This window comes from Pelodiscus sinensis, chromosome 32 (assembly GCF_052426305.1).
Source record: "Pelodiscus sinensis isolate ZL-2025 chromosome 32, ASM5242630v1, whole genome shotgun sequence".
In the NCBI taxonomy this organism is placed as follows: Eukaryota; Metazoa; Chordata; order Testudines; family Trionychidae; genus Pelodiscus; species Pelodiscus sinensis.
This window is the reverse complement of record NC_143083.1, coordinates 15,793,710-15,821,255: the sequence shown is the minus strand read 5'-3', so window position 1 is coordinate 15,821,255 and position 27,546 is coordinate 15,793,710. Positions and strand designations below refer to the sequence as shown.

Sequence of the window (27,546 nt, the reverse complement as noted above, 5' to 3'; positions counted from 1 at the left end):
GCGCCCACAGCCGGCAGCAGGTGTTTCTACTGATGGTGCACATCTGCACATGCCTTGGTGCACAGAACAAATCTTATTCTGCTCATGGATGGAAAAAGTTAGAGGGAACATTGTCAGACAGTCCAAACCAGGACTGGACACTGCAAGAGGCTCTCTCATGAGATTCGAAGCCCTGCTTGGCAAAGAGGAGAAATTCATCTTAAGCAACCAAACTTGCAAGTGCTTATTCATCTCCAACTTAGCCCACCATTAACCCTCTTGGTTACTGCTTCCCAAGCTGGCGTGGGCTACAGAGATGCAGGCAGAGTAACCCCAGCAGATGCAGGTATATTGTGAAGCAATTAATCCCTTAAAAAATCCCCCATGCATCAGATTACAGCATCCCTATGAGTCGAAAGGTCTGCGCTATGCAGACCCAGCAGTAATTGGTAGACGGCACCGGCTTTCTTTCTGCGGTGACAGAAGAAAGTGCGGCTTTCGCAGCCTTTTCATGCCTCTGCTATAGAGGGACGATGCAATTATCTTGGCAACCGCATTACGATACTGCAAAAAATAGAATCGGAGATGGAAGTGGCTCGTCCCCACTTGTGCTCAGCGATAGATGGAAAATTACCTGTGCATCACTGGGCTTTGTTAGCTCCTTCATTCAGGGCCTCGCCACACTTACCTCGCTGGAGCACCAGCCGCTTCCCCAAATGGTGCTTTATTGACTTGCTCCCCACCCACAGAGCGAGGCAGGGCTGACTCCTGCCATTCGCATTCAGGGGCTGCTGTTATTAAGAGTGAGATTTGCCCGGCGTTGCTCAGGTCCTTCACTCAATTCTTTTGGGGTTGGGTTTTTTAAAGGGAAAAAAAAAGGAGGAAATATCCAGGCTCCATTGAAATCATTGCTCTGGGGCAGGGCTGGGGTGGAGGGTTCAAGCGCAGGCTGCCCCATGGACAGAGGGCAGCCCCGGCCCTCTCCCCCCGCAGCAGCTTGGGGACAGGTGAGAAGCGCTGTGCCGGGCAAGATGCACCGGGCTCGTTCTGCCTCTGCGAATGAGCTACGGCCCTGGGGGGGGCTTCCCGCTGGCCCACCTGCCGGGTTTCCGTCCCCAGTTGGATGCGACTGTTTAACTAGCGATGAATGGCAGCCCAGAGTAGGCAGAGCCAGCCGCGGCTGCGTGGACACGAGGCCCTGCACACGGCGAGGGAGCGAGCCAGGCTAGGAAATACCGCGTACGTGTGTCCCGCCCCACCCTTGGCTCGCACCCACATCCTGGGAGTCGTTGCCCCCAAGCCTGCAGCAGGAATAAGAGTGAAGGCTGGCGTGCGCTGGAGGACGAAGGAAGGAATCAGACGCGCTGCTTAGTGGGGAGGGGAGGGTCGTCTGGCCCCCCCCACCTGAGGCTGTAAGAGCAGCCGCAGGGAACCCAGTGGCACAGGGACGCGTGAGCCTGGAGGGGGCTGAGCACGTCCTTGAGCCAGGCGCCCTTGGAGACCGAGCCGGGGAGGTCTAGTCCAGGCAGTGGTGGTGCCAGCTCCCCCTTCCTGCCAGTGGGTCCCCTCCCAGGGCAAGAGGGTGGGTTGCCGCCCGTGGCTTGGCTGAGGGCTGGCGCTAGCCCGGGGGGAGCGGCGTGGGCAGGTGGGCACAGCCGCAGTCATGGTGCCGTGTGCGCGGCAGCTCCAAGGGAAGGAGAAGTCACCACAACTGAGCAGCTCGAGAGCCTAGGCCATACCGGGGGGCAGGGACGGGGCGGGGGTGGTGGCGGTGGCACTGCAGGAGCGGAGCAGAGGCCAGTGTCTCTGTTCGTCTCCCCGCAGGGCCCGCGCTGCCCCGGGCTCTGTCACGCCGAGGCAAGAAGAGGCTCAGGCCGGGGACTTATCTCCACCTTTAATTAGAAACGTATCCAAACCTGCGAGCCTGCCCTGGGCCTGGGGCCGCGTGCCACGCCTTGGACAGAGGCCTGGGGGCGGGTCAAAAGGCTGCAGGTGGCTGGGGGAAGTCCCGCCGTGGCTCCCCCTGGGCCGGTAAACTCTTGCTACAGAGCCCGAGAGGAGCCAGCTCCCCAAGCGGGAGAAGGCCCCTTCCTGCGGTCCTCCCTCGGCACGCCGGCGGGGGGTGGGCAGGAGGGGCTGGAGCTTCCAAAGGGCCGGGCGGCACCACCTGGCAGGAGCGGCTGGGCTCGGAGGTCGTGGCCACAGCTTGCCAGCTCCACCAGCCAAAGCAGCAAGCCCCGGGCCCCCACACCTGGCTGAGGCTTGTCGCCCCCAGGCGGCTGGGTGGGAGAGGTGCCCTGGCCTCGCCCCAGGGCCGGACGCGTCCCCGTCCCGCTGCGCTACATGGAGCGCTGAGAAGCTGGATGCCAGGCCGCTGACGCCAGGACAGGATCGCCGCCCCGGCTGCCCGGTACTGTAATGGGGGGTGGGGGGAGCATTGGGCCGGCTTCAGAGAACGAGGAAGTGGCTCCTATTTTCTTTGCTAATGGGAAGGAGGCCTAGTGCTTCTGACACCCCCCAGGCCACACCAAAGGGGGTTCCCTCCGTCTCTGCAGGGCTCCAGCAACGGACGCTAACCGCTGAGTTGGATGCCACTTAGCCCTCCGAACGCCAGATCAACCTGAGCTCACTCCTCCCCGCAGCACCCTGCAATGTCATCCTCCCCATTTTACAGATGGGGAAACTGAGGCACAGAGCGGCAAAGCGACTTGCCCAAGGTCACCCAGCAAGTCAGCAGCAGAGGTGGAGGCAAAGAACCCAGGAGTCCTGGCAGCCAGTGTTGTGCGTAGGTCACCAGCCCACCCTCCTCTCCTCGCTGTGGTGAAAGAGGCTCCTGCTTCGTTTCCTTTAATTAGCGTCTTGTCGGAGTCGTGGGGGGCAGGTCCGATGCGCTGCACGTGCTCCTGGTGGGGCGCACACAGCACAGAGCCGAGCGCAGTCTGTGCCTCCGGGGCCCTTGGCGGGCGAGCGCCAGGCCACGTCCCGATCTGTGTCTCCTCAGCACCTGCGCAATAAACACAGAGGCTCCGTCCCAGGCCGGAGGGAGAGAGGAAGAGTCCGGTGGCTCGTGGCAGCAGCCGGCAGCTCAGAGGGAAGGAGGGGACGCAGCAGCAGCCTGCAGGGGAGAGCGAGAGGCGGCAAGTGACCCAGGGCGGAAGGAGAGCGAGGGGGGAATGGGCCGCCCCCCCTGTGGCAGCGAGACCACGACTGGGCAAAGGCCATGCCACAGGCACGGCACAGGCGACCTGGGAACAGCAGCCCCAGAGGCGAGTGCCAGCCACCCACGGGCAAGGGGGGGAATGCAGGGAGGGGCAGCCAGGCCGCGAGCGGAGGAGGGGAAGGGGATGCCCCAGGAAAGAGAGAGGGTGACGGGCACTGGGTGGAGAAGGGAAGCGGGGGGCAGAAAGGGGCTTGCAGGCAGGGAGCAGAGCGTCCGAGGCCCAGCTCCTGCCTCTCGGCCCAGGTGGGGCAGAGCACAGAGCCGGCCTCCCCAGGAAACCCCCCATGCCAGAGACCCCCCTTCGCCCCACCCACCCAAGGGGAGCTGGGTTCTGGGCCTGGACACCTGCCCAGAGGGGGCCGATTCCGCACTGCCCTGCCTGGGGAGAGAGTCCGGCGCCTGGGCTCCGGCCTGCCCCCCGTAAGCCGCTGCCGAGGGGACCCACCCGCCGTCACGGCTTCTTCTGCACCACCTGCCGCAGGTGCAGCTCGCTCTCGGCCGCCAGGATGGGCTGCTCGCTCTGCAGGTGGTGGGTGATCAGGTGACTGATGCTCTCAAACAGGACGTCCTTGGTCCTCACCTGGTAGGACACAGCGGGGCGGGCGTGAGTCCCAGAAGCCGCCCTGCACTGCTGCGAGCGGGGGCCCCCCCAGGAGGCAACAGCCCCTTACCACGCCCTCGGGGTCCACCAGCAGCAGATGCTTGGGCTGCCCGCCGTGCATGCCCGTCAGCACGTACTGCCCCGGGTTGGTGAGGCTGTCCCGCACCAGGAAGTCCCCGTCCACCCGCAGCAGCTTCTCGGCATCTCGCCGGCTCATCTTCCCGTGGTACCAGGGCTCCTGCTTCAGCTGCTCCTCCGTGGGGGCGACGGGAGCCTTCCGGGTGGGCGGGCTGGGCCACTGGTCCTCAAAGGGCGGGCTGGCCCCCCCGGCCACCGAGCACTCATGCAGCTTGAGGGCGTCCTCGAAAGGCCCTGGGGAAGCCAAGCACATCAGGCAAGGAGGGGACCGCGCCCGTCCCAGGAGCTCCCGTCACCAGCCAGGTCTGGGGAGAATTCCCCACCGCTGGCCCGGGGGTGGCTCTTCCCAGGCCTTGATCCAAAGCAAAGGAAAGTCCCCGCTCTCCTGTTCCAGGGAGGATCTTACACTGAGCCCGTCACCCTGGCCTTGAGCACCGTCCAACATGCACCCAGCACCACGGCTAGTGTCTGCCGTTTGGTCTCCAGCCCTTTCTCCCAGGGGTGACTGAACCTTGCCCCATTCTCTCCAAAGCCGGGCAAAGCTGCCGTCTTACTCATGTCAAAGAGATCCTTCGGGGGGCTCTCCTCCGGCCTCCGCGCGTCCGCCTCCCAGCCGTCCAGGCACTGCGTGTTGACGTACATGTGCTCCTCGTAGTCGCGGCACGCCAGGGGCTGGCTGTCTGCCTGCAGGTAGCCGTCGCAGGACTGGCCTGGAAGACACAACCGTGTGTTGTGGGGCACGCCGGCAGGGTCTGTGCCAACACACCCAGGAGCTGGGCCTGTCACTCCAGGGTCCTCCCTATGATCTGTCTTCTGGTGCCTTGGCCAGGCCAGTTGTACCAGCGGGTAGAGCCCTGCGTGGACACATTTGTATCCCCATAAGCAGAAAGATGCCGTGGACGGCTGCCCAGACGGCTGCTGAGCCGCCGGTTTGCAGGGTTCTAGGTGCGGCATTTGTATCCGTCACCACACGAACGCGCCGTGGCTGGAGGCCTCCGCTCCTGCCGACGTGCTACCCGCGGACGTACAGCGGGTCCCTGTGGGTTTGCAGGGCTCTACCAATCGGCCCCACCACTTCCCTGCTTGGGTGATTTCCACCTAAAGCCCCTCTCCCTGCGCCATGCAGCCTGACCTTCCCCTGCTCACCCCCTGGCTCCTCCCCTTCGGGTCAGCCTCTCCGGGTATCACTCTCCTACGCCAACCTCCCTGCTTCCCAGTGCCTCCCCGGAGCCGGCCCTGTCACCCTGTCTCGCTAGGAGAGGAGGAGGAAACCGAAATCACCTCCCACGGGAGCAGCTGCTGCCACGTCCGGGGAGACTGAGACTCGTTGGGGACCAGACCCTCCCCCCATAGCTCCCCGGCCTCCCTGCGGCGATGCAGTGGAAGGGTCAGCTGACACAAGGCTCCGACTGGTGCCAGAGGGTCACGCCCCACATGGGTCTCATCTCACTCCCCCGGTAGCTGAGCAGCTGGGGCCACTGATGCCCCCTCCGAGGATCCCTCCCCCCAGCCATCCGCGGCGCGTTGGGCCGTGCAGTCCCGTGCCCGCAGGAACGTCAGGCCCTGGGTTAAACTGGGCTCCGGCGGCAGCACGTACCCTGAGTGTCGCTGTCCCAGTGGGAGCCCGCGTGGCTGCTGTGGTCTCTCCTGGCAGGAAACCCAGCCTGAAACAGAAGGGTCAGAGCTCGCTCCAGGCCCACGCAGGATGCGGGCGGGCTCCCTCCAGGCGTGGGGAAGGGCTGAGCATGTGGCAGGGTGGGGGGCGAGGACAGCAATGCCCCAGCTCTGCTCCCTGCCGCCTGCCCTTGCTGGTGAACGGAGCCTGGGAGGTCACCGCTCACAGCCGCACGGACAGGGGCAGCCCCCCCCCCCACTGACAGTCCACAAGCCCAGGAGTCAGAGCCACGAACCCCACTGCCCTCCCCCTGGCGGGGCACGTCACGTAAGAGATGCGGGGGTGCCATGGGCCGGGCGCAGCTCAGCCCCTTGTTCCCTGCTGCGGGGGCTGGGACCGGTCACGTGCCGGAGCAGGGGTGGCCCCGTGGCCCATCCGGGCAGCCGCAGTCAGGCCACGAGGCGCTTTGCTGGCCTTGACCGTCCATGGGCACCGCCCCCGCCGCTCCCATTGGCCGGGAACCAAGAACCGCAGCCAATGGGAGCAGCGGGGGCGGTGCCTGCGGATGGTCAGCCAGAAAAACGCCTGGTGGCCTGACCCAGGCTGCCCAGCTGGGCCGTGTGCTCCCGTCCCGGGATAGCGGATCTAGTGGCCCTTCCGGCTGCAGGCTCAATGGCCCCTGACTCTGTGGCTGGAGGTTTTGGCAGAAGCCCGGGGGGGCAGGACACCCCAGAGTGGTCAGGGCTGCCCCGATGGACACGGCTCCGCCCCGGGACTGGCCCCACGCCAGGCACTGACCCGGGGACGAGAACCCGTCTGGTCTGCAGCTGCCAGGCCCAGGGAGAAGGCTCAAGACTCAGCACAGGGGAGGTTCGGGGGCAGCCGTGGGGGGCGGCGCTGGGCATGGGGCGGGCTGACTGCAGGAGTCACCTGGCTGAAGTGAGCCGCGCCCGAGGGCTGCGGGTGGCCCAGCAACACCCCGTGCCTGAGCCGCGAGTCGACGAGTCCCCCTGGGGGAGGCTCCTTCCCCGGGATGCTGTTGTAGTAATCGTGCTCGGCCAGCTCCTCTTCATCCCCCCACGCGGACTCCTCGGGCCCCAGGACCCTGCGCCCCAGAGAATGTGGGAGTTAGACGCCACGGCCACGCACAGCCCTGGTGTCCCGGCACCTAGCACCCCAGGGCGCTGGAGCACCTGGCAGCCAGGCCCGGAGCACCCCCAGACCTGGCACCTAGGGCCTGGCAGCACCTCGCCCCGACCCATGGCTATGGTGACAGAAGCACAGCCGGGCACAGCAGCCCCCAGAGCCAGTGTCGCGCGGAGCAGGCCACAGGGCCTGTCTCGTGACGCGGGGAACAGGGACACCCCACAGCCCCTCTGGGGGCTGGCAGCCTCAGGTGGGGCCTGTCCGAGTAGGAGAGCCCTGGGGGGGCAGTAGGCCGTGCTGGGTGCCCGCCGGGGCGTGGGCTGGGGGGATGTGGGGTGGGAGGCTGCGGGAAGATGGCTGGGTGGGGCCGCCAGGGTGCGGCGAGGGGGCGCGGAGCTGCGTGAAACGGGCCCATCTCTCGCCCCCCTACCTGTCCGGCGGCACCACCACCTTGGGGGGGCTGTGGAGATACTGCTTGAAGCGCAGCTCGAAGGCCTGCCCCACTGTGCTGATGACGCTCTGCGCCAGCCCCTCGCAGCACTCCAGGATGTGGCACGCTGCCCGCGGGGAGAGAGACCCGTCAGCAGGGCCGTGCGCCAGGCCCCCGGGCCACCTCCCAGGCTGAGCCAGACGGGCTGCCTGTCAGCAGGGGCCCCAGGGCTGGAGCGGAGCCCCCTTGCCTCTGAACACAGGGGGGCTGGATCTAGCAAATGGCTCCAGCGCCGCCACCGCCCTCCTCATCCTCTTCAGCGAGCCAGACGGCCGGGCCCCAGCTCGCGCTAAGCCCCCGGCTCCCACGGCTCCCCCCGAACACCCCTGAGCCGCCTCCCCTTCCCTGCCTGCCCCGGGGACCTGCCCCCAGCCCGGGGGGGGAGAGGAAGCTTTGGGCAGCAGGCCCTCCAGGCGGGGCTGTCGGAAGCAGGGAAGCCCCTGTGAGAAGCACCCAAAGATCCAGGGCAAGGAGACTGCGGGGGGGGGGGGATCAGTGCTCAGCCTAAGGCGCAAAGAAGGGCCCGGAAGAGCAGGAAGCTCTGACACGCTTGTTTGGACGTTCCCCGGATTTCCAGCCGGCCGCTGGGCCCCGGAAGGGCCGGCACTGGGAAGGTCGCCCGCCCACAGGGCTGGGCCATGGAAAAGCAGCCACCGCGGGGGCAGCTGAGTGGGCAGAGAGGGTGCCCTGTAAGGCCCCGTCCTGCCAGCGATGAGCCCCCCCTGCAAGAGGCCCGGGTGGGGGGAACCCTCCTCCATACTGTGGGCCAATGTGGGTCTCCCATGTAGCCTCGATCCTCCCCCCCAGCAGCCCCGCTCACCTCTCTGGTTAATGGGATCCTTCGCCACGTAGGCCACGTAGTCTGTGGTGTCCTGCACGGAGAGAGGGGGTCGGGGGAGGGGGGTTTGTGGCCATGGCGCCCGTGGGCTTTCGGCAGAGCCACGAACCTGGCTACAAGCATTAATGCATCCGCCCCCTTCAGCCGCAGGCGGCCTGGGTGTGGGGGTCCCAGCTCAGCTTCAGGGGGCTGCAGAGACCACCAGGGCTAGCGGTGCTGGGACTCACCCCGCAAGCCCCAGGCAATGGAGCCGGAGCTGTAAGGGACCAGCTCCCTGCGGCTGGCTGGGGGAGGGCTGCCCTCTAGTGGCTGCAGCCCCACGAGGAGATAAAGGACCTACTGCCCCCGGCAGCTGCAGGAGCTCCCCTTTGGGCAGCACAGGAGCAGGGCTCCAGGCCCCGATCCCTGAGGGTGTGCGCGGGGGGAGGGGGATGGAATTTCCTTGCAGCCTCTGGCTCCGTGAAGGGGGCAGAGCAGCGAGCTGGGCCACGGGATCCAGCAACGGGCTCGTGTTCAGCGACCCGCTCTGGCGAGTCAGGTTCGGCCGGGCAGCTCACTGCTTCGTGGGCAGGGGCCGATGCTCCTCTGTGGGAGAGCCCGGGGCAATCCAGTCCCCCTCCGCCCCTTTCGCTGGCTCCCCAGGGCCTGTCCCTGCTGCCTTGTTCTCCACGGGGCCGGGAGCTGTTGCAGCTGGGAGAGGCAAGGCGGGACCCGAGCCATCAGGGTAGGAAGCATGTGGAGGGGAAGAGGAGCTGCCTCCCCTGCCACGGGGGTTACCACCTCTGAAATGCAAGATCCTGGCAGCCCCCCCGCCCGCCCCGGCCAGGCAGGCCTGTCACCACCCCAACCACAAGGCAACTGCAGCGCCGGAGACAGCAGGACCCTCGGCTCTCGCGGGCCGGGGCGGTGGGCTGGCAGGCAGGGGGCTGCCGCACTCACGGCCGTTCTCAGTGGGAACACGGCAGCGTCCTTCGTGGGCGCAGAGCGTTTCCCGGGCGCTGTTTCCCCCCCCCCCCCCCGTTGGGAGTCGCGCAAACCTGGTTCTGGCAAATCCGTAGCAAACGGCTTGGCCCCGCTGGTCAGATGCCCGTCAGGCCCCTGCCGCTCCCGGGGCCCAGGCCTGAGGCCCCACTGACAATGGGACTCAGTCAGAGGCAAACCCGGGTGTGGGGAGAGAGGGGGATGGAACGGGCAGTGGGGGTGGAGGGGAAGGGATGCAGAAGGGAGAAGGGCTGGGAGGAGCTCGCGTCCCCCCCCCCCGAGGGTGGCTCTTACCGTGTCCCCCCCCGAGGCGAAGGAGATGGACTGCATGTGGTGGTTAGCGATGATCTGCGGGGGACAGAGGCGGGCGTTATGGATCTTTGCCGAAGCTGCGGGGAGGCTCCGGAACGGCTCCGTGGGGCGTGGCCGGGGAAAGGGGATTCCCAGGGGGAGGCCGGCTGGGTCGAGCGGCAGCAGCGACACTCAAATTCACCACCCCGGCTGGCCTGGGGCATCTGAGCTGCAGCACGTCCCGCGCACCCTCCTGCCCCGCTGGCGAGCGTCTTGCCAGTGCAGACGTGCCCCCCCCGATCACACCCAGGAATCCCCCACACCCAGCCTATAGCCGCCCTGTGCAGCCTGACCAGCTTGCCTGATGGTTTAAAGGGGACAAAGCACCATGGGAGATTGCACAGCGTAGCCTAGTGGTTGGAGCCCAGGGCTGGCAGCTGGGCCTATGGGCGTTCTAACCCCGACCCGGACACTAGCTCCCTGGCCCACGCAGAACTCAGGGTTACCCTTGTGCTCGGAGGATAAGCAAGGATGCTGCTTCCTCCTCTCCCCCCACAGCTAGTGACCCCCAAATTCGGGGGGGCCTGATGTGGGTGTCGGTCACCTCTCTACAGGGACAGGGGTTGGGTGCCCGTGTCACCCCCGAGTGGACTCTGCGTTTGGGGGAATGACGCTGGACTTGCAGCAGTGAAGCTGAGAGCAGCAGAATTTTGCCCCGGATCCGAACATGGGAGCCGGTTTCTCGTGTTCCCCGTGCCTGGGGGTGGAGCTGTGGAGGACGGTCGGGGGATGCCCAGGGAGGATGAGATGAAGCTGAGCAAAGGGGGGGCGTGTGGAGGCTGAACGGCGCCGGCCGTCCCGAGCTGTCGGCGTGGAACGGTCCCTGCCGGCGCCCCACCGCTTGGGACACGGAGCACCGGCGATGGGCCCTCCTGGGGCGAGCCGGGGAGGCCCGACAGCTCTGCCGCTGCAGAGCCCCAGAAGCAGGCCCAGCTCAGAGCAGTCTCAAGGCTGCTCCAAGGCCCGCTAGGGGCCGCGCAGCTCCCCAGAGCCCGGCGGGGGCGCGATGGCGCGGGGACTCACCTGCCGGGTGGTGGGGATCATGAGGTTGAGCCCGTCGATGGAGATGTTGACGGCGATGCTCATCCCGGCGAAGCGCAGGTTGCTCTTGCCCAGGATGGAGAAGAGGGCTCGGTTGGGCGCCTGGGGAAGGAGAAAGGGCTGAGGGTGGGCGCTGCGCTTGGCTGGCCCGGCGGGGCCACGGGGCAGCAGGAGGGGGACAGCCCAGGAAGCTTCTGCAGCTTGCCAGCGCGCACCAGGAAGGTGCTGGGGAGACTCCCAGGGAACCGGGCCTGAGGATCCCAGGGGCGAGCCCCCAGGGCCGGCGCTGTGGCCACGTCTGCACGGGGTCTGCCAAGCCGAGTCGGCATCGTCAAATGAGGAAACTGAGGCACGGTTACCCACCTTCTTCTTCCAGGCCCCTTTCACCCCAGGCACCGCCTCGTACAGTCTGTTGATGGCTTCCCTGCGAGCAGAGAATCAAGCAGGCTGGGTCAGCGGGACTCGCTCCCCCCTTCCCCCTCCCCGCTGCTAAAACACTGCTCCTGGGACTGTCTGGGGGGCCCTAGGGTCAGGCCAGCTGGGGCAGGGACGGAGGGGAGGCTGCTGGTGCGGGGTGGGGGAGGGCAGCACGGCTGTGTCTCTGCCCAGGGCTTTAATAATTCAACACCAGGCACTTTGTGCTCAGGCTCCTCCCTCTGAGCCGCAATCGGCTCCCCCCCCCCCCCCCCACAGGGCCCCAGGCCACAGAGCAGCTGTAGGGAGGGAGTCATGGGGGGGCTGGGGGGGGCTATTTGCCAGGCCGGTTCCTCCCCCGGCAGGAGATGGCGAGATGAGGGTGCCTGTGACGCGCTGGCAGGAGATCGCCTGGGGGGGTCCCCCAGAGGGATGGACGACCCCCCCCCCCCCCGACGCTGCCCCTGCGAGCACGTGTCCTTCCCTAGCCGGGGTACTTCTGCCACTGGGACCCCATCCCCGCGGGGCAGGGCCTGGCCCAGCAAAGCCGAGGCAGAAAGCCCCCGCTCCGCGCGCTGTGCTCCCACCCGCGGCCTCGGCAGAGGGAGACGCCTCGGGCTGGGCGTGGGACGTGCCTGGCCCCGGGGCCCTTCCCAAGGCGGCCGGGTTAGCAAGCGAAGCCGGGTCGGAGCCGCCAAACCGGCCCTTTGGCCCAGGATCCAGCCGCCAGCCCCGGGGAGGCTGCGCTCCACCCAGCGTCTGCACGGACCCAGTGGCCTCCGCGGGGACCCAGGCCTACCCTGCCCCCGGGCGGTGCTCCTCGGGCCACGGCTCAGAGAGCTCTTAGGGGCCCGGCCCAGGCTCTCTCCTGGGGCGTCTGCTCAGCACAGGCGGCATCTGTCCTGCTTGCCGGGCGCCCGGACCCAGCGTAGGGGGATATGGGGCTCCCCCTAAGGGCAGCACTTTTGCAGCCTGGGCTGGTGGCTCGGAGCCGGAGGGCTCCTTCCACGGCTCCCCGGGCCCACGGAGCCCACGCGCCCGAGAGAAACGTCTCCTGGGACCTCAGCCCTGGGACTCGGACGGACGCTGCAGCCTCCTCGCATGCGCCCCCGCGCCTCCTGCCTCTGCTGGCCCCCGACACCGGCCGTGGGACTCTGCTCTCCCGCCTCCTTCCCTCTCCCCGTCCTCGCTATCGATCTGCCCGTGGCTGCCCTCCCTGCAGCAGCCGCCGCCTCTGCAGTCCCCCCCCCCACCTGCCTGGTTTGCAGATGGAGCCGCTGCAGCAGAATCTGCCTCCTTCACCCCTTCCCTGTACCCGCCGGGGGGGCTGTATTGGGAATGCAGGACAGGGACTCGTGGCTGGTCGGGGGGGGGGAGGGACGACTGGGCCACGGCTCAATGTGGGCGCCAGAGGTCAGATGAGCTGTCCTTAGGCCTATGCTCTCTGCCGTGGCTCGGCGTGGGTGCGGGGGGAGGGCAGGGGGGACGGGCCGCCCATAGGGACACGCTCTCTGCCGTGGCTCGGCGTGGGTGCCACGGGTGGGACAGGCTGCCTGTAGGGACAGGCTGCCTGTAGGGACAGGCTGCCTGTAGGGACATGTTCTGTGCCGTGGCATGGCTGGCACAGCGTGGGTGCCGGGGGGGGGGGGAGAGAAGGGACAGGCCACCCATAGGGACACACACTCTGCCATGGCTCAGCATGGGTGGTCGGGGGGGGCGCCCATAGGGACACGCTCTCTGCCGTGGCTCGGCGTGGGTGCCGGGGGGACGCCCATAGGGACACGCTCGCTGCCGTGGCTCGGCGTGGGTGCCGGGGGGGGGGCGCCCATAGGGACACGCTCGCTGCCGTGGCTCGGCGTGGGTGCTGGGGGGGGGCGCCCATAGGGACACGCTCTCTGCCGTGGCTCGGCGTGGGTGCTGGGGGGGGGCGTCCATAGGGACACGCTCTCTGCTGTGGCTCGGCGTGGGTGCCGGGGGGACGCCCATAGGGACATGCTCTCTGCCATGGCTCGGCGTGGGTGCTGGGGGGGGGGATGCCCATAGGGACACGCTCTCTGCCGTGGCTCGGCGTGGGTGCCAGGGGGGCGCCCATAGGGACACGCTCTCTGCCGTGGCTCGGCGTGGGTGCTGGGGGGGGGGGACGCCCACAGGGACACGCTCTCTGCCGTGGCTCGGCGTGGGTGCCGGTGGTCAGTCGGGCAGGTTAGCTGGGCTGCAAGCCCTGAGACACCTGCAGTGCGGGAGTGGGGGGTGGGGGGAACGGACCCACCCCCTGGACTGTCTCCACCTTGATTCCCTGGAGCGCTGGTGGTTTCCGGGCCGGGCGCTGCGGGGCCCTTACCTGGTGACCTGCGTCCGCGTGTTGAAGTCCAGGGAGCGCATGGAGCGCAGCACTTCAATGCAGCCCATGTACTGCAAGAGGAAGGGGTCGCACGTCAGGCCGGCTCCCCCCCCAGCTCACAGGAGGTGACCGGAGACCCAGCCAGCCCACCCCAACCTGGCTGCACCCCCCTGGCCCCTAGTGGGAAGCAGGGAAGGGAGGCTCCCTGCAGCCCAGACCCTGCCTCCACGTGCTGCCGGTGGGACCTGCCCCCGTGGCGGGGAGTGGCCCCGGAGCCCAGCAGCACAGCTGGGCCAAAGCTGCACCTGCACGGCCGGGACGGGCCCGCGGCACCGGGAGCCCAACTCAGCGGGCGCCGGCGGCAGGGCCAGAAATAGCAGCAGAGGGTCGGGCTTGGGCTGCCACCCGGCTCTGGATCCAGCAAGGGGTGGGGGCGCCCCCAGAGCGGGGAGCAGGCGTCCCCAAGGCGCCATGTCCGGGAGCACGGCTCCAGAAGGGACTCCCCCCCTTCGCCCGCCTGGCCTCACGCAGAGCCGGGGTGGAGCGGGCAGGGCAGGAGCAGCAGAGGGGACGAAGGGCCGGACTGGAGACCGGGGACCACGCAGGCCTGCGGCTGGGGGACAGCCCGGGACGGCGGGGGCGCCGGGAAGGATCCGCGGTGCTGAGCCAGGCTGGCGTCCCTAGGACTCCGTGACCCTGGCAGGTCCCACCAGCCGCTGGAGCCGGCCACAGAGCGCGGGGGAGCCGAGCCCAGCGGACGTGCCAGGCCAAGCCGCAGGCAGAACTCGCTGTGCGGAGGGACCAAGCCCCAAAGGGGTCGAGGAGGCTGGGGCCAGGCAAAAGGGGGCCAGGCTGACAGCTCTGCAGCCCCACGGCTCTGCACCGAGCAGCCCGCTCCAGGGCAGGGTGCCCAGGCACCGCCCCCGACAGGCATCAGAGGGTGCCCCCGGTCAGGGGTAATGGGACTTTGCCTTTGGACTGCTCCCTCCAGCCCCTCCCCCCAAGCTTTTTCAAGTAAGTCGGAGCATCCCAAGGGCCCTGCAAATAATCGTCTCCGTCCCCATTTTGCAGGGGAGGGAAGCGGAGGCAAAGAGGCGGCCGGATAAGAGACTTGCCCTAGGTTGCCTGGCAAGGCAGTGGCAGAGCTAGCGCTGCCAGCTGAATTAAGGACTCCTGGGAGCTGGTCCGGCCTGGGACAGAGGAGGATCCCGATTCCTTCTGGCCTTACATCTTGTCAGTCTCTGACTGGGCCAGGCCCCTTCTCCCCCGAGCTCTCCCCCACAGGGATCGCAGCTGCTGCCAGCCTACAGCCTCCCCTCCCCTTTTAGCGCAGACTCAGGCCTTCCCTTCAACGGGCACTCACGCTATCCCCTTTCCATGGCTTTGCTCCCTGTCCTACGCTGCAGTACCGAGGCTCTATTCCACCCCAGAGGTGGCTGCATTTCTGTGGTGGGCAAAGAGAGCTGTGCTTTGGGACCCTGGGTGAGGAAAGGGGCTGTTCCCAATGCAAGCTTCTCCTGTGTCCCCAGCACCAGGCCCCTCTCTGCCTGCTGCCTCCTGTTGCTCCTGCAGTAACTGCCAGCACTGAAGGAGTTAACCTCTGTAGATGCTCTTAGTCCTGCCCCACACACATCAAACCTCTGCAGATGATCTCTGGCCTGGCAGGGGGAGGAGAGACTGAGGCCAGCCAGGGATGTGCTGCCCTGCAAGGAGCCAAGTGCCCGCAGCAAATTCCAGCCTTTCAGTCCCACAAGCACCAGCCCTGGAGCCTGGCGCCCCCAGAATCTCAGCGCTTTCGGGGTGACTCCTTTGGGAAGCGGGGACTTATTACCGTGCCCCTTTCGCAGGTGGCAAACTGAGGCACGGCAGGAAATTTCTCCCCAAATCCAGCAGCAACTCGGTTGCAGAGGTCAGAATAGAATCAGAGTCCCTTCCCCCCAGCCCTGTGCTCTAACCACTAGACCCACTCACCCTGCTGGGACGGGAAGCCAGGACTCCTGCTCCCCACTAGACCCTGAACAATCTGGAGGGGTGGGCCACATTAGAGGCATCCCACCAAGCCACCCACGGGAGGCGGGAGCGGGCCTAGATCCAAACTTCCCCGCTGGCCCGTTCCCAGCATGGGCCCCTGTTCCTCCCGTGAAGGTTGGAGGGCTTGAACTCAGATCCCACAGGGCTGGAGCTTGATAAACTTCCCCCTCCTCCACTGCCCGGGGGGGGGGGAAGGGGGCAGAAGGGAGAGACTGTGCTGGTGGGGCCAGGCCAGCCCCACGGCCAGTTAGTGGCCCCAGAGACGCTGGGAACAGGACGGACTTGGGAACCTTTCCCTTCCCTTCCAAGTTCAGTCTAATTTGGTCAATTTCACACTCGGAGGACTTTAAAACCAGCGACTGTCGTGGTTCCATGGGAGTGTTGTGGTGAGTTGTAGGGTCCTGGCCCACAGAGGCGCTGTGTGTGGCGGGGGAGGGGGTCACAAGGTTATTGTGGGGGGAGTTGTGGTCTTGCTGCCCTTCCTGCTGCCTTCAGAGCCGGGCCCCCGGCCAGCACTGCAACCAGCACTCTCCAGCTGGCAGCACAGAAGTGAGGGTGGCAGCACCCTGACCTCCCAGAATAGCCCAGTGATCCCCTGCAGCCCCCTTTTGGGCCAGACACGCGGGTCTCCCCCTGGAAGCAGCAGCACACGCAGGGCCAAACGGCACGCTCCGCGGTGCGTGGCTGTGAATCTGGGCGGGCCCCAGTCCTCCGCCCCAGGCCTGTCCAGAAAGATCCCTTGTGCCGTGGCAACAGACCCTCCCAGCTGGAGACCGACCTTCCCGGCCCCGGCCTTCTGCCGTCTCGACGCGTTCGCATGTGCTGGCCCCGACCCTGCGCGCGTCGCCGGGCGCTCTCGCCTCTCCCGCGGGCTTTGCGCTGGCTGGGCAGGCGCACGCGAGTTCCGCACGGGCACTGAAATAGCAGCAGTAGGGCTCAGGCGGAGACTCGGGCTGGCCACGGAGCTCACACCAGGGTCGGGTGGCTCCAGAGCCCGACCTGCCTGAACACCTTAGAGCCTGGGCCCGGGCGTGCACCGTTCTGGGGGCCCAGCAGGCTGGGGAGGGAAGCCCCGTCGTTTGCCGCTCTCAGCCCCCCGGCAGCAGGAGCCGGGCGTGAGGCGCCCAGCAGCGGTGGGAGGCCCTTGGGGAATATACGCTGGGAGCCGGGCAAACAAGGCTGCCGGAGCATGGACAGGCCAGATGCCTCAGACCCTGCTGGGGGGCCGCGTGCTTTTCGGGGGGTGGGGGGGAGATCTGGCTCCTTTCTAAACAACCCCTCCAGCCCGATTCTGCCCGCGGTGGGGTCAGCGGTCACACCCGGGCGCGCGAGGGGGAGATGGCTCCCGCCTCGGCCAGCCCCGCCGGGCCTCTTTCGCCCACGGGCCGGGCAGGCTCCCCCTGGCTCCCAGCACCCCGGGCCCTGAAATCAGAGTCGTCGTGTCAGGACCCAGCCGCAGGCCCAGTGGGACACGCACCCCTGGCCCCTCAAGCCACACGCAGGCCTCAGTGTTAAGACCTGCAGTCCCGGGGCGCGGGGGGTCTCACTGGTGTCGCCGCCCCACAGTGCTTCCTGGGGCGGGTGGGGGGGCAGAAATGATACAAGGCAGAGCCCTTTGGAAACCAAAGCTCAAACCAGCCCATCACCATGGTAGCTGAACCCCTCCCCACCTCCGAGGGAGTTCTCACAATCCCCTGGAAGGCGGGGCTATTACCCCCTCCCCTCCCCACCACGTACAGCCAGGGAAACTGAGGCAAAGCTAAACTAAGCGACTCACCCCTGGAGTCTGTAGCGGAGCAGGGAAACAAACCCAGCTCCCCAAGTCCCCTGGGCCCTCGTCCCTCAGCCAAGCCGCCCACACAACTTTGGAGACACTTGAAGGCAGACTCTGCCCTGACCAGCAGCTCGGCCGAAGTCAACGCTGCGGTGTCAAGCCAGCGTGAAGGAGAACAGGAGCCCGGGGACCGTGGCTGATGCTGGCCTGGGAGTCGGGGAGCTGGGCTCTGCTCCTGGCTTCACCCCAGTTCCACTGTGCAACCCTCCCTGCTTTGTGCCTCAGTTTCTCCATTCCTGGCTCCGGGGAGGCGTTAATACCCCACCCCCCAATTCTAGGACTCAGTTCATCAAGTTGTGCCTGGAGACCCCTGCCCAGCGAAGGACGAGGGCTCAGTGCTGCGGGTTTTAAACCAGGGCCAATTGGCCGGCCGGGGCCAGGTTTCCCCCAAAGGGCTCAGCCCGTAGATAAGTCCCAGCTGACGGGGCGGAGCGGCGGCCGCCTTTGGCGATGCAACACCAACCCCTCCCCAGGCCGGGTGACAGCTGGGCTGTGGGGCCTTGAACAAAGAGAACTTGAAGGAGCGAGACCCTCGCGACTCTGGGGATCAAGCGGGGAAGCCCCCAAACCTCCCTCCCCCCATGGCTGGGGGCACCTGGCCCCTTCCCAGCTGCCAGCTCCTAGCGAGAGGCGCCCGGGCAGCGCAGCCCCCGTTCAGCGCCCGCTGGCTCAGCGCGGGAGCCAGAGCCAGGTGGGCCCGAGGGGCGGGGAGGCTGGAGAAACAGGCTTACCCTGACGATGTAGGAGACCCCCGGTCCCAGGACCCGCTCGTCCGGATGGAGCCAGCCTTGCGCCGGCTTGTTGATGAAGCTGCCTTTCCGGTTCCATTCCTCGCCGGCCAGCTTGACCCCCTCGACCCGAGCCGCCTTCCTGCCGCCCCCGCCTCGGAACCGGCTCATCACCTGCAGGGAGCAGGGAGAGTGGCAGACAGGCTCGCAGGCGCTCAGGACAGCGGCCAGGCCGGAGGAGGGCCCCCCAGCCTCTCCGGGGCCCCCCGGCTTGGCCGGGGCCGACAGGTCCTTGCTGGCGCTGGAGGGGCTGCGGCTCAGGAAGCCGGAGGGGCTGGAGAACTTCCACTGGGGGATCCTGGGGATGAGCATGCAGAAGGTGGTCCCGGGCTCCTGCTCCTCCGGCAAGCGGGCGTCGCCCAGCGGCGGGCAAGGCTGTGCCAGGGCGGCAGGCGCCGAGGGGGCCGGGGCGGCGGCCGCCACCTGGCTGCTCATGGCTGGGTCCTCCGAGGGGGTCACTGAGCCATTGCGAAAGCGGCCATACTTGGGCTCCGGGAGCATGCCCTGCCGCTGCCTGCCTGGCTAAGTGCTTTTAGAGTGCCGGCCGGGCGTGCTCTGCGCCGCGCCCGCTCGCTGGCCTGCCCCTCCGGCCCCCACCCCCCGGGGGAGGCTCCGCTCACACAATGATGTCATGATGCTATTGCTCAGCAGCAGTGCTGCCGCAGGCCTGGCCGGCTCGGCTCCCCCCGCCGCACACGGCATCTGTCAGCACTGGACAGAGGCAGAGCAGTCGGCCAACAGGCCGAGGGAGGAGTCCCTGTCGCACGCAGCCTCTGGGGGTGGCTCTGCCCGCTCGGCAGGTCCTGGGGTGACGGGCTTCGTCTTCCAGCTTCCCCTCCCACCCAGGGACCCTGCCAGGGCTGGGGCTCGCCAGCCACCGGCACTAGCAAGCTAGCCTGATGGCCTTCCCCTGCACCCCCTTGTCTCTGCCAAGCAACGGGACCCCCCAGAGCCCGCAGGAGGGGGAAGGAACGGGGAGCCCACCCCCAGGGATTATAGAGCCGCTTCATGAAACCCGACGGACTGTTCCAATCAGCTAGTCCGACCTCCTGCAGGTCGCTCGCCAGAGACGGTCACCTGGCGCTTCGTGCAGGAGCCCAGCCGTTTGTGGATGAGCTCGAGAGAATGTTACCAAGCCGTGGGGACTTGGTGAGGTGCTGGGCCCCCAACCAGCCAGGGACCTGGGAGAGGGGCCCCCCCCCAACCAGCCAGGGACCTGGGAGAGGGGGCCCCCCCCAACCAGCCAGGGACCGGGGATAGGGCCCCCCCCAACCAGCCAGGGACCTGGGAGAGGGGCCCCCCCAACCAGCCAGGGACCTGGGAGAGGGGCCCCCCCCCAACCAGCCAGGGACCTGGGAGAGGGGCCCCCCCCAACCAGCCAGGGACCTGGGAGAGGGGCCCCCCCCAACCAGCCAGGGACCTGGGAGAGGGGCCCCCCCCAACCAGCCAGGGACCTGGGAGAGGGGCCCCCTCCCAACCAGCCAGGGATCTGGGAGAGGAACTAGTTCTCCAGCCAGTAGGGAAGGGACTAGAGAATGAATCAGCCACTGACGGCATTTTGCAGCAATTGACGAGATAATGTCAGGACAGCTGTGGGTCAGATTCTGCCCCCAGTTACATCCCGTGCAACCGGCTCACCGTGGGCCCCTTCGCCTGCTCAGCGGCTCACCCACCTGGAGGAGCTGCCACGAACGGCTTGGGCCTTGCCTGGGCTTTTTCTGTTAAGTGTCTGGGATGGACCCTGGCCTCTGTGGGGAACGAGCCTCTTGCTGGGGCCCACGGGTGCCACCCAGCACCGTCAGGGGGCACCGCTAGAGAATTCGGCCCCACGTGTCTCCTGGGAGATGGCAGTTCCCCACGGCAGCCTCCCGTCGCCGGCTGCCCACACACCCACCCGAGCGACACCGTCGCAGGGTCTAGCCACAGCCACAGGGGCTCCCTCGCCCGCCCAGCCACGGACGTGACACGCGCCAGCACGGGGATGTCAGTAGCGCTTAGCAAGCCAATCGCTGGCATGTCCATCGACCGGTCGATAAGGGGATTCGCCGCAGTGCTGCTTCTCCGCTGCACTAAACCGCCAGGCTCTTACGCTGGTTACAAAGCAGAGCCGCAGCATCGGGGACCCAGCCTGAGCCAGGACTGCTCAGCCCCACTCGCCCCCTTTCCCCTGCTGCCCCCCACAGAGACAGTGCTGGGGGGAGCCACTTTTTCAGCAAGCTCCCCCCAGCACCGGCTCCTGCTCCCCCCTTGCTGCCTCTGATAGAAGAGACGGCAACTAGTCGAGTCACTAGCATGGTTCTGGCCAAATCCGACGGGCTCTGCACTAAAGGACAAAGGGCCACGCGCTCACCAGCGCCTCCCTCTGGCCAGGCAGGGAACCAGCTCCCTGCATCAGAGCACCCTCTGCTGGTCAGGATCCCAGTCTCTGGCACAGGTCTGCTGCCGTTCAGCCCCTTGGCCCTTCCCTCCTAGTACTGGCCTAGGTCAGTGCCCCTGCTCTCTGGGTCCTCCCCTCCCTCAGGACCCCCAATTCCCCCACACCCACCTTGCCTCAGTGACCCACTGCCAGGCATCATCACACCCCTGCCTCAGGGGAACTGCAGCCTGAAACAGCCACTCATCATAGGTAAGGGCGGGTGGACCTGCTGCCACCTAGCAGCCCTAATCCCCTCAGGCCCTGCAGCCCAAGAGCCGAGCCAGGCCAGGCCTCTCATTTCCCCAGCATCCAAGACCCAAGTGGAGCAACCAGGAGTCTGTCTCCTGCCTCCAGGAGCCCTTATTTATACAGCACCAGCTGGGCCCTCATTGGCTGTACCTGCCCCAGCTGTGGGCTCCACCCCCTCAGCCTTCTCCCAGGGCTGGGTTTTAGCCCTTAAAGGGCCAGAGCAGACGCCCCGGCACAGGGACACAGCTCAGACATCAGGGACGGTAACGCACATAAACCAGTACACCGGGGCTGGGCGCAGGATGGATTCACAGAGCGGCACTGTGATCTTTTCAGTTTTGTTTTCTACCCCTCTGCTGATGGTCCCTAATGTCGTGGTCGCCTTTTTGACCAGCGCAGACACAAACCAGTGGGGGAACACGTCGGCCTCCCTGGACCTTCAGCCATGGATTGGAAAGTGCCACAAGAGCACTTCGAAGCCCGGTTACAAAGGGAGACAGCGGAACTGGAATTCATTTGCAAATCCAACACTCTCTCTCCATTTCGGATGGAATACAGCTCTCCGCTGGCTAGCGCACTACAAAGGCAATTTCCCCTGCTTCCCGTCACCGCAGTGTTCATGCATCTTAAATACACTGATGAATTTAGCTTCACACCAGCCATGAGATGTGAGGAAGTGATATCCCCATGGTATGAACGGGCAACCAAGAAACAGAGAAATTAAGTGACTTGCCCAAGGTCATGCAGGTCTTCTGTGGCAGAACTGGGAACTGAACCTAGATTTCCCAAGCCTCTTCCTCACAAGCCTGTCCAGTCTTTGCACAGGGTGTGGGGGAGGGCGTGAAAACAAACGAGTCACTTTCATTCCTATTCGCTGTCACTCTCCAGCAATGGTGCTCTGATGCCCTGTTTGCCTGGCAGAGGGATGTTTACCTCTTTCACAAAGCTGTTTCCAGCTGGCGTCACGCACACGTCCCCGTGGCCTGGGGCTCTGTGAAGCGGTGGGTGTCACCGAGCCCGTGTTTTGGTTCCAATTTGGCCATATGGTGCCACCCCTTAAACAAATTGAAATCTAATTATTTTCCCAATCCACCTAGGAGCTTCCTCTGCAGACGATGATGAAAGGGAGACAGGCAACCAACAGAACCTGCTAGGCTCGCTAACTCCCCTCCCCCGCCAAGAAAGAGGCGTGGGGGGAGCAGATAGATGATATCGCTAATGACACATGAATTAAGAATCAAAGCCTTGTTTTCAAACTCCACATTGCATGTGCCAGCGTCTCTGTTTTCTGCTTCTCCTCTCTGCCTCTTTCTCTCTCTTCCAGGCAGGTGATGGGACGAAAGCCAGTAATTGCTCTGAGTGCGATCAATAAATCAAGGTAATAGAATTACATTTGCTGTTGCCATATTAAGAAATGCTTCTCTCTCCTTGGTTCTAGTTGTTTTCTTTTCTTAACCAACCTCCAAAGCCTGGAAGGGAGAAGGGCTCTGATGTTCTTTAAAGCTCCAAATCTGCTTCAAAGGGTTGAGTCGGGGTGTGGGGGAAGGGGTCATATGCTCTGCTAGAAGCGATTCCAGATCCGTTCAGGCATTTGCTAGTGTGCAGCTGACTCTGTTTTCCTCCGTGTCTGTTAGCTAAGCGAGATCAGGACTTGGCTGGAAGACCTCCACGGAAAGCCCAGGGACATGGAGTAGGCACTGCTGCATTTGAAGCTGCTTCTTCTAGCTGACTTCCTCTCGTAAACTGTTTTGCAGTGTTGTCCTGCTGCCATTCAGTCCTTGCCATGTTCCAGCCTGCATGGAGTAACCCTTAGCTTGTTGCCTGCTTCGAGCAGAGGCAGAGGTGCAGAGAGGCTTAGCTGGGGGTGACAGTAACTTACAGGTACTGTTGTATTGCTCCCCCGCGGGGGGCTCAGAGCAGGGCTTGGGGTGTGTGATATCACAGCACCTATAAGAAACTCAAGTGTGGAGTGGCATGTGGGGGGCTCAGGACAGGGGTTTGGGGGGTGGATGTGGGTCAGGACAGAGGGGGAATGTGGAGGGTGCAGGAGTCAGGAGGGGCCCAGGGCCGAGGGTTGGGAGGGGGGCAGGAATCGGGGCGGGGAGCATGGGGGGCTCAGGGTAGGGGGCTGGGGAGGAGTGCAAGGGAACCAGGGGACCCTCAAGGGAGGCCAGGGGGCTGACGCCCTCCCCCAGTTCCTACTGATGGCTTGCTACTTGCTGCCCCCTTCCGCCACTGTCCGGGAGCAGAGCAATGCCCACGGCGGGGGTCCCTGGCTGCTCTGCCCCCTCCCCGCACCAGGCGGGGGCGCCGGGCACTTTCCTCGCCCCCCCCCCCGACAGTGATGGGCGGGGAGCAGCAAGCCACAAACAGCAGCAGTCGGAATGGGGGGAGGCCAACCCCCCCGGTCTCCCTAAAGGGCACGGGGAGAGGGGGAGAGGGTCAGGCCTGGGCGCCCTCAGCCAGCTGCTCTCACCTCTGGGCCCAGGGAGTGTGATTCACGGGGACTGGCCAAGCAGGGCCTGGCTCCCAGGGCCCGGCGGGAATAAGCTGCTCCCGCACAGAACCGTGGCAGGGCCGTCGGCTCGGCCGGGCCGCAGGGTCACCAGCCTCCAGGGCCGGCCTGGACTCCCCAGGCACCGCAGACTCGCCAACGGAAGATTCTGTCGTGCGATGAAACCTCCAGGAATGCGTCCAGCCAGACCCGGCGACTCCCCTGCGCAGGGGCAGGGCGATTGCCCAAGGGGCCTGGGGCAGCGAGCTGGGCTCCCGGGGCTGCTCTGTCGCCTGCAGGCCGCGTGCATTATCCCGAGCCAGGGCTCGCTGCTTCGCCAGGCTGGCCCCGCCCGGGCTGGAAGCTCCTTTTCCTGGCGTGATCCCGGGAGACGCGGGCTGCTCTCCTCAGCACAGTCCCTGGCGGCTGAGGGATTATTTCATCTCAGCTTCAATCAGCCCAGGGCCCCAGAGACTTACGGAGCAGCTGGGGCCTTCCCAGCCTCCGGCAGCCCCAGCTACTGTGTGTGGCAGAGCCTGGAGAATAAGGTCTGATCTCGGCCTCCTCCAGCCAAGCAGCCCGGCTCCGTTCACGCCAGCAGAGGCCTCTGCCCCTCTGCAACCCCGAGCCCACAGCTCCACTCCCCTGCCCCACCCCGCACCTGCTCCGCCCAGAGGGAAGCTGCTGCTCCCACCCTCTTCTGGCCCCGCTGGGGGCACAGGATAAGGGGGCCAGCGCCTCTCCGGGGCTGGCAGTCATTGCAGGGGCTCAGGTGGACACTGGCTGCCCCTCCCGAGAGCGTCCTGGAGCAAGGGGCTGTTCTGCGCTGCTGGGAATTCACTGGGGGAGGCAGCCCCTTGGCACCGGCAGCACAGGGGTTAATTCCCCGCTGGGACTGCGCCCTGGCTCTATCCTCAGTTGGAATTTGATGCCTTGGCGCAGGGCACGTACGCACACTCACGCACACTCACGCACGCACACGCACGCACATGCCCTGCTCAAGGCCACTGCACTGTTGCCAGCACTCGCCTGAGCTCCAAGCCTCCAGCCCCAGGTCCCTGAGCCCTGCCCTGGGTGGCGCTCGGAGCCAGTGTTCCCTGGAAGCTGAGCGCTTGGGCAGCCGCCCAGGAGTGATTCTGGTGCCACCCAGCTGATTAGCAGCGCGCCCACAGCTCCACTGCTGCCAGCTTGTGTTTCTACTGGTGGTGCACATCAGTGCACGTCTCAGCGCACAGAACACAAGTTTTCCCACCCATGGCTGGAAAAAATTAGAGGCAACTCTGCTCGGAGCCCGGCCAGTCCTGCTCCCGTCCTCAATGCTGATCTCCAGCCTATGCAGGAAGGGCCGTTCCAGGGTCCTCTGGGCAGATCTCTGCTCTCCACCCTGGCTGCTGCAGAGACGACCCAGCGACAGAGGCGGCTCTTGCTAGAAGCTGAACATGGAAACAGCTGCCTGGCTGCCTCGGGGCCGGTGGGAAACGATTTGCCATCAAAGAGCCACCCAAAGGGGAACAACGGGTCTCTTTGATCTGGCTGCAGCTGGGTTCAGTCTGCGGGGGGTTCCCAGAATGAAAGCGAGGGCCCAGCGGGCCGGGTGGCAGCGTTTCACGGGGGAGCCCGGCGGGAGCGCCGGACAGTCCACAGGAAATGGGATTTACGGTTTCTTACACACTCAGAGGCAAGAAGGAGAAGAGACGAATTGGTTGGTTTCATGCACAGGCCTGGCCTAGCTGGGAATCGTTAGCCAGAGAAGGCCTAGGGACCGACACGGCTGGAACAGCCCCCCATGGGACAGATGATGGAGCGCAGCAACGTTAGCCACACGGCTCTGCCCCCTTGCCGCCTGCCAAGGAGCCTGCTCAGCCCTCTCAGCATGCCAGTCCTCACCAAGCCAGGAGGACAAGGGGAGGGCTTAGTGAGCAGAGGCCTTGCACTGGGGAGCTGGCTCCTTGGAGGGTTTACACCGTTTCTGTCGGCTCAGGTGTGACACGTCCCCAGCCGCCCTATACCCACAGCCGCTAGCTGGGCACAGTGCACAGGTGCCTTGCACCAGGACAGCCTCTTCCCCTTTCCACCGAGGATCCATGGAACCGGCGTGAAACACCTGCAGGCTGGCAGGGCTGCAGCCGCGCTTGGCACCGCGTGAATAACGCCGGCGTCATTGGAGCAGAGAAACAAGGTGGCCACTTTCTGTCCATTCCTGGGGCCCTGTCTCCGTAGCGTTTCAGCTGCACGCGAGCGCGACTAGGCTTGGTGCAGGCCGGGCCTCTGGGCTGAGCCATGCCTCAGGAATCTGCCAGCCCGAGTGTCGCCAGGGCTGGCAAGAGTGCGGAGAAATCGGTCGGGGCCCTGCCCTTCTCTCCTCTCCTCAGCTTCGTGTTGCTGGCGCCTTCCTGGCAGGGGAGCCCAAAGGTCCAGCATTCGCCCCAACGGCCCCCAGCTGAGGAGGGATTGTGTGAGAAGCCTTCTGTTGCTCAGAGCTGGAGCAGGGGAACTGGGCTAGTGCCATGGGTCGGGGGCTACTCCAGCTGGGCCGGGCAGGGTCTGGCACACAACGCTGCCGGGCGCCAGTTAACCAGCTACCAGCCAGCACCACCCGGGACGGGCGATTCTTACCGGGGAACTGGTTGGCTTCCCTAGAACACCCAGACATAGGTAGGGTCCAGAGCAGTCCTGGCTGGGGCCGGCCCACAACATTTTGGCACTTGAGGCTCAAATGACGCCCCCATGCCCCCTGGCTTGGGCCAAAACTTTGAAAGGTCCCAACTCTGCCTCCTGCCTGTTCTGTCTCTTGTGCCCTCCTCCCTCCACACAGCACCCCCAGCTCTGCGCATCTAGCGCAGCGAGAATCCATCTGCACCAGCAGCGACACAATTTTCGACACTCTGGGTCCTAGTGGCCCCCCCACACAGTCTGGCACCTCGCGGCCCTGCGCCCGGGTACCCGGTCCCTCTGGGAACCCCCGGAGAGGGACACGCACAATCTGACCATCTCGTGGTGGGTGCGTAGCTGTCCGTGCTGCCTGGCCCAGCTTCCGCTGGCGCCTGAAACTGCTGCTCCCCTGTCGTGCTCGGAAGCTCAGTTCTGCAAGTGGAAGGGGCCTTCGTGCCACCCAGCCGCCACGAGAAGGGGGCCTGGGCTCCAGGGTGGGGTGGGCAGAGGACGTGGCCCCCTTGCACTTGGCTGGCCAAGGTCAGCCCCAGGCGTGGGGTAGGTTGACTTGCTCCAGGGAGGCACAGAGGATCTGCTTGCAAAGAGCAGCCTGGGTGTAAACGCCCACCTCTTTCTGCAGCTCGTCGCTGGCGGAAGGAAGGGGGAACCCTGGTGGCAGCCAGCTCACGGGGAAAGGTCACGGAGCTGTTTGTTCTCAAAGGGGCTCAGACGTTCCCCTCGTCCTGGGCTCTGTGTGTGTGGGCGGGGCGGGTTGTGTGCTGAGGAACACAGGGCGTGTGTGTGTGGGCGGGGCGGGTTGTGTGCTGAGGAACACGGCGTGTGTGTGTGGGCGGGGCGGGTTGTGTGTGGCAGTGGGAGTGGGAGGTGTGCAATGGTGGTGGTGTGGGGGGGGGGTGTCGTTGTTGTGTGGTGTCAGCCCGGGTTGCTGTGTGACTGGATAAAGTGCTGAGAAGCCTGGATGGAAGGGGCTGCTGAGAGACACAGTCTGGTGGATTTGCATTATGTTCTTGCATCTCTCAAGGCCCTTGCTGCCAAAATGCAGCCAGCTCTGGGATGGAACACAGCCACCATTCAACATGGCTACAAAGCAGCCTGTTTCATCTATGCTCTTTCCAGATGTGGTTATTAAAACAGAATAGAAGAATAGCAGAAGTACACTCCGATCTCATGCTCAGAGGTTTCTTGTTCGTTCTGCCTCCACGCCCCTTAGCACTGAGACCTGGAAGTGAGTCCGAATGTAGAAGGGGGCCGGGGTGGGGGGGGGGGAGTGGACAGGCACAATGTGATCCTGTCCAAACGGGAGCTGGGCCAGGACACCCAGGCTAAGAACAGCTCCCTCTACGGCCCTTCTGGAGCGGGGGTCACTCCGGAGCTCCACAGCAGAACCCCAGTCCCTTGTGAAATCAACACAGCCCACGTGGCAGAGCGAGCACCCACGCAGAGCACGACTGGGCCTGACTCTGCTTTGCTTGCAAACTGACCGGTCCGAAGCAGAGAGTCTCCAGGCCTCATAACTTTTCCCTTTCGTCTGGAATGAGTTTGAGCGTGGCATGTGTGCACCGACACACACACATACACACACACACACGCATGCGCACACACGCACGCAGATACACACACACGCACGCATGCACAGGGGCAATTCACCAGCTAGGACTTACCCCTCTTCCCAGAAGCCAGTCTCCCTCTTGCAGCACCCACCGCGCTCTCCCAGGAAGGGCTGCTGAGCGCCAGGGCTGCCGTGTTCTCCAGCAACCCTCTGACTCGAGTTGAGCTGCGAGTTTGTCCGCGGCGCTCACCACATCCTCTGGGCTCTCAGCTCACAGAGTGGCTCCCCTACCTGCTTGTTTCCCTCTGTGGCCCGCAGATGCAGGCGGGAGGTTAATGTTTATTGATCGAGGGGAAA

At 65.5% G+C, this 27,546-nt stretch overlaps 1 protein-coding gene across 5 annotated transcripts; it reads right to left on the bottom strand.

The window, feature by feature from the left end:
* Positions 1-337: 337 nt before the first annotated feature.
* Positions 338-27,546, bottom strand: SHC2 (SHC adaptor protein 2). Of its 5 annotated transcripts, none has more exons than XM_075902582.2 (14): positions 27,302-27,546; positions 17,752-17,922; positions 13,156-13,226; positions 10,764-10,824; positions 10,383-10,502; positions 9,303-9,356; positions 8,010-8,061; positions 7,130-7,256; positions 6,484-6,658; positions 5,536-5,602; positions 4,493-4,648; positions 3,871-4,172; positions 3,645-3,779; positions 346-3,094 (listed from the first exon to the last, which is right to left on the bottom strand). In XM_075902582.2, exons 2-13 carry the CDS (start codon positions 17,917-17,919, stop codon positions 3,651-3,653), a joined length of 1,482 nt encoding a protein of 493 aa, XP_075758697.2. In that variant the 5' UTR covers positions 17,920-17,922; positions 27,302-27,546; the 3' UTR covers positions 346-3,094; positions 3,645-3,650. The 5 variants fall into 5 exon arrangements, with proteins under 5 accessions (XP_075758696.2, XP_075758695.2, XP_075758697.2 ...); XM_075902584.2 differs by lacking the exon at positions 27,302-27,546 and adding an exon at positions 20,396-20,553; XM_075902583.2 differs by lacking the exon at positions 27,302-27,546 and adding an exon at positions 20,354-20,509.

What these genes read in the sequence shown, in the direction of transcription:
- SHC2 (XM_075902581.2), bottom strand. Translation starts at nt 18,309, where the DNA reads ATGCTCCCGGAGCCCAAGTATGGCCGCTTTCGCAATGGCTCAGTGACC. An exon ending in GGATCCCATTAACCAGAGAG is followed by an intron (nt 7,257 to 8,009) that starts GTGAGCGGGGCT and finishes CCCCGCGGGCAG; the next exon opens with CGTGCCACATCCTGGAGTGC. An exon ending in GAAGGATCTCTTTGACATGA is followed by an intron (nt 4,173 to 4,492) that starts GTAAGACGGCAG and finishes TGGCTTCCCCAG; the next exon opens with GGCCTTTCGAGGACGCCCTC.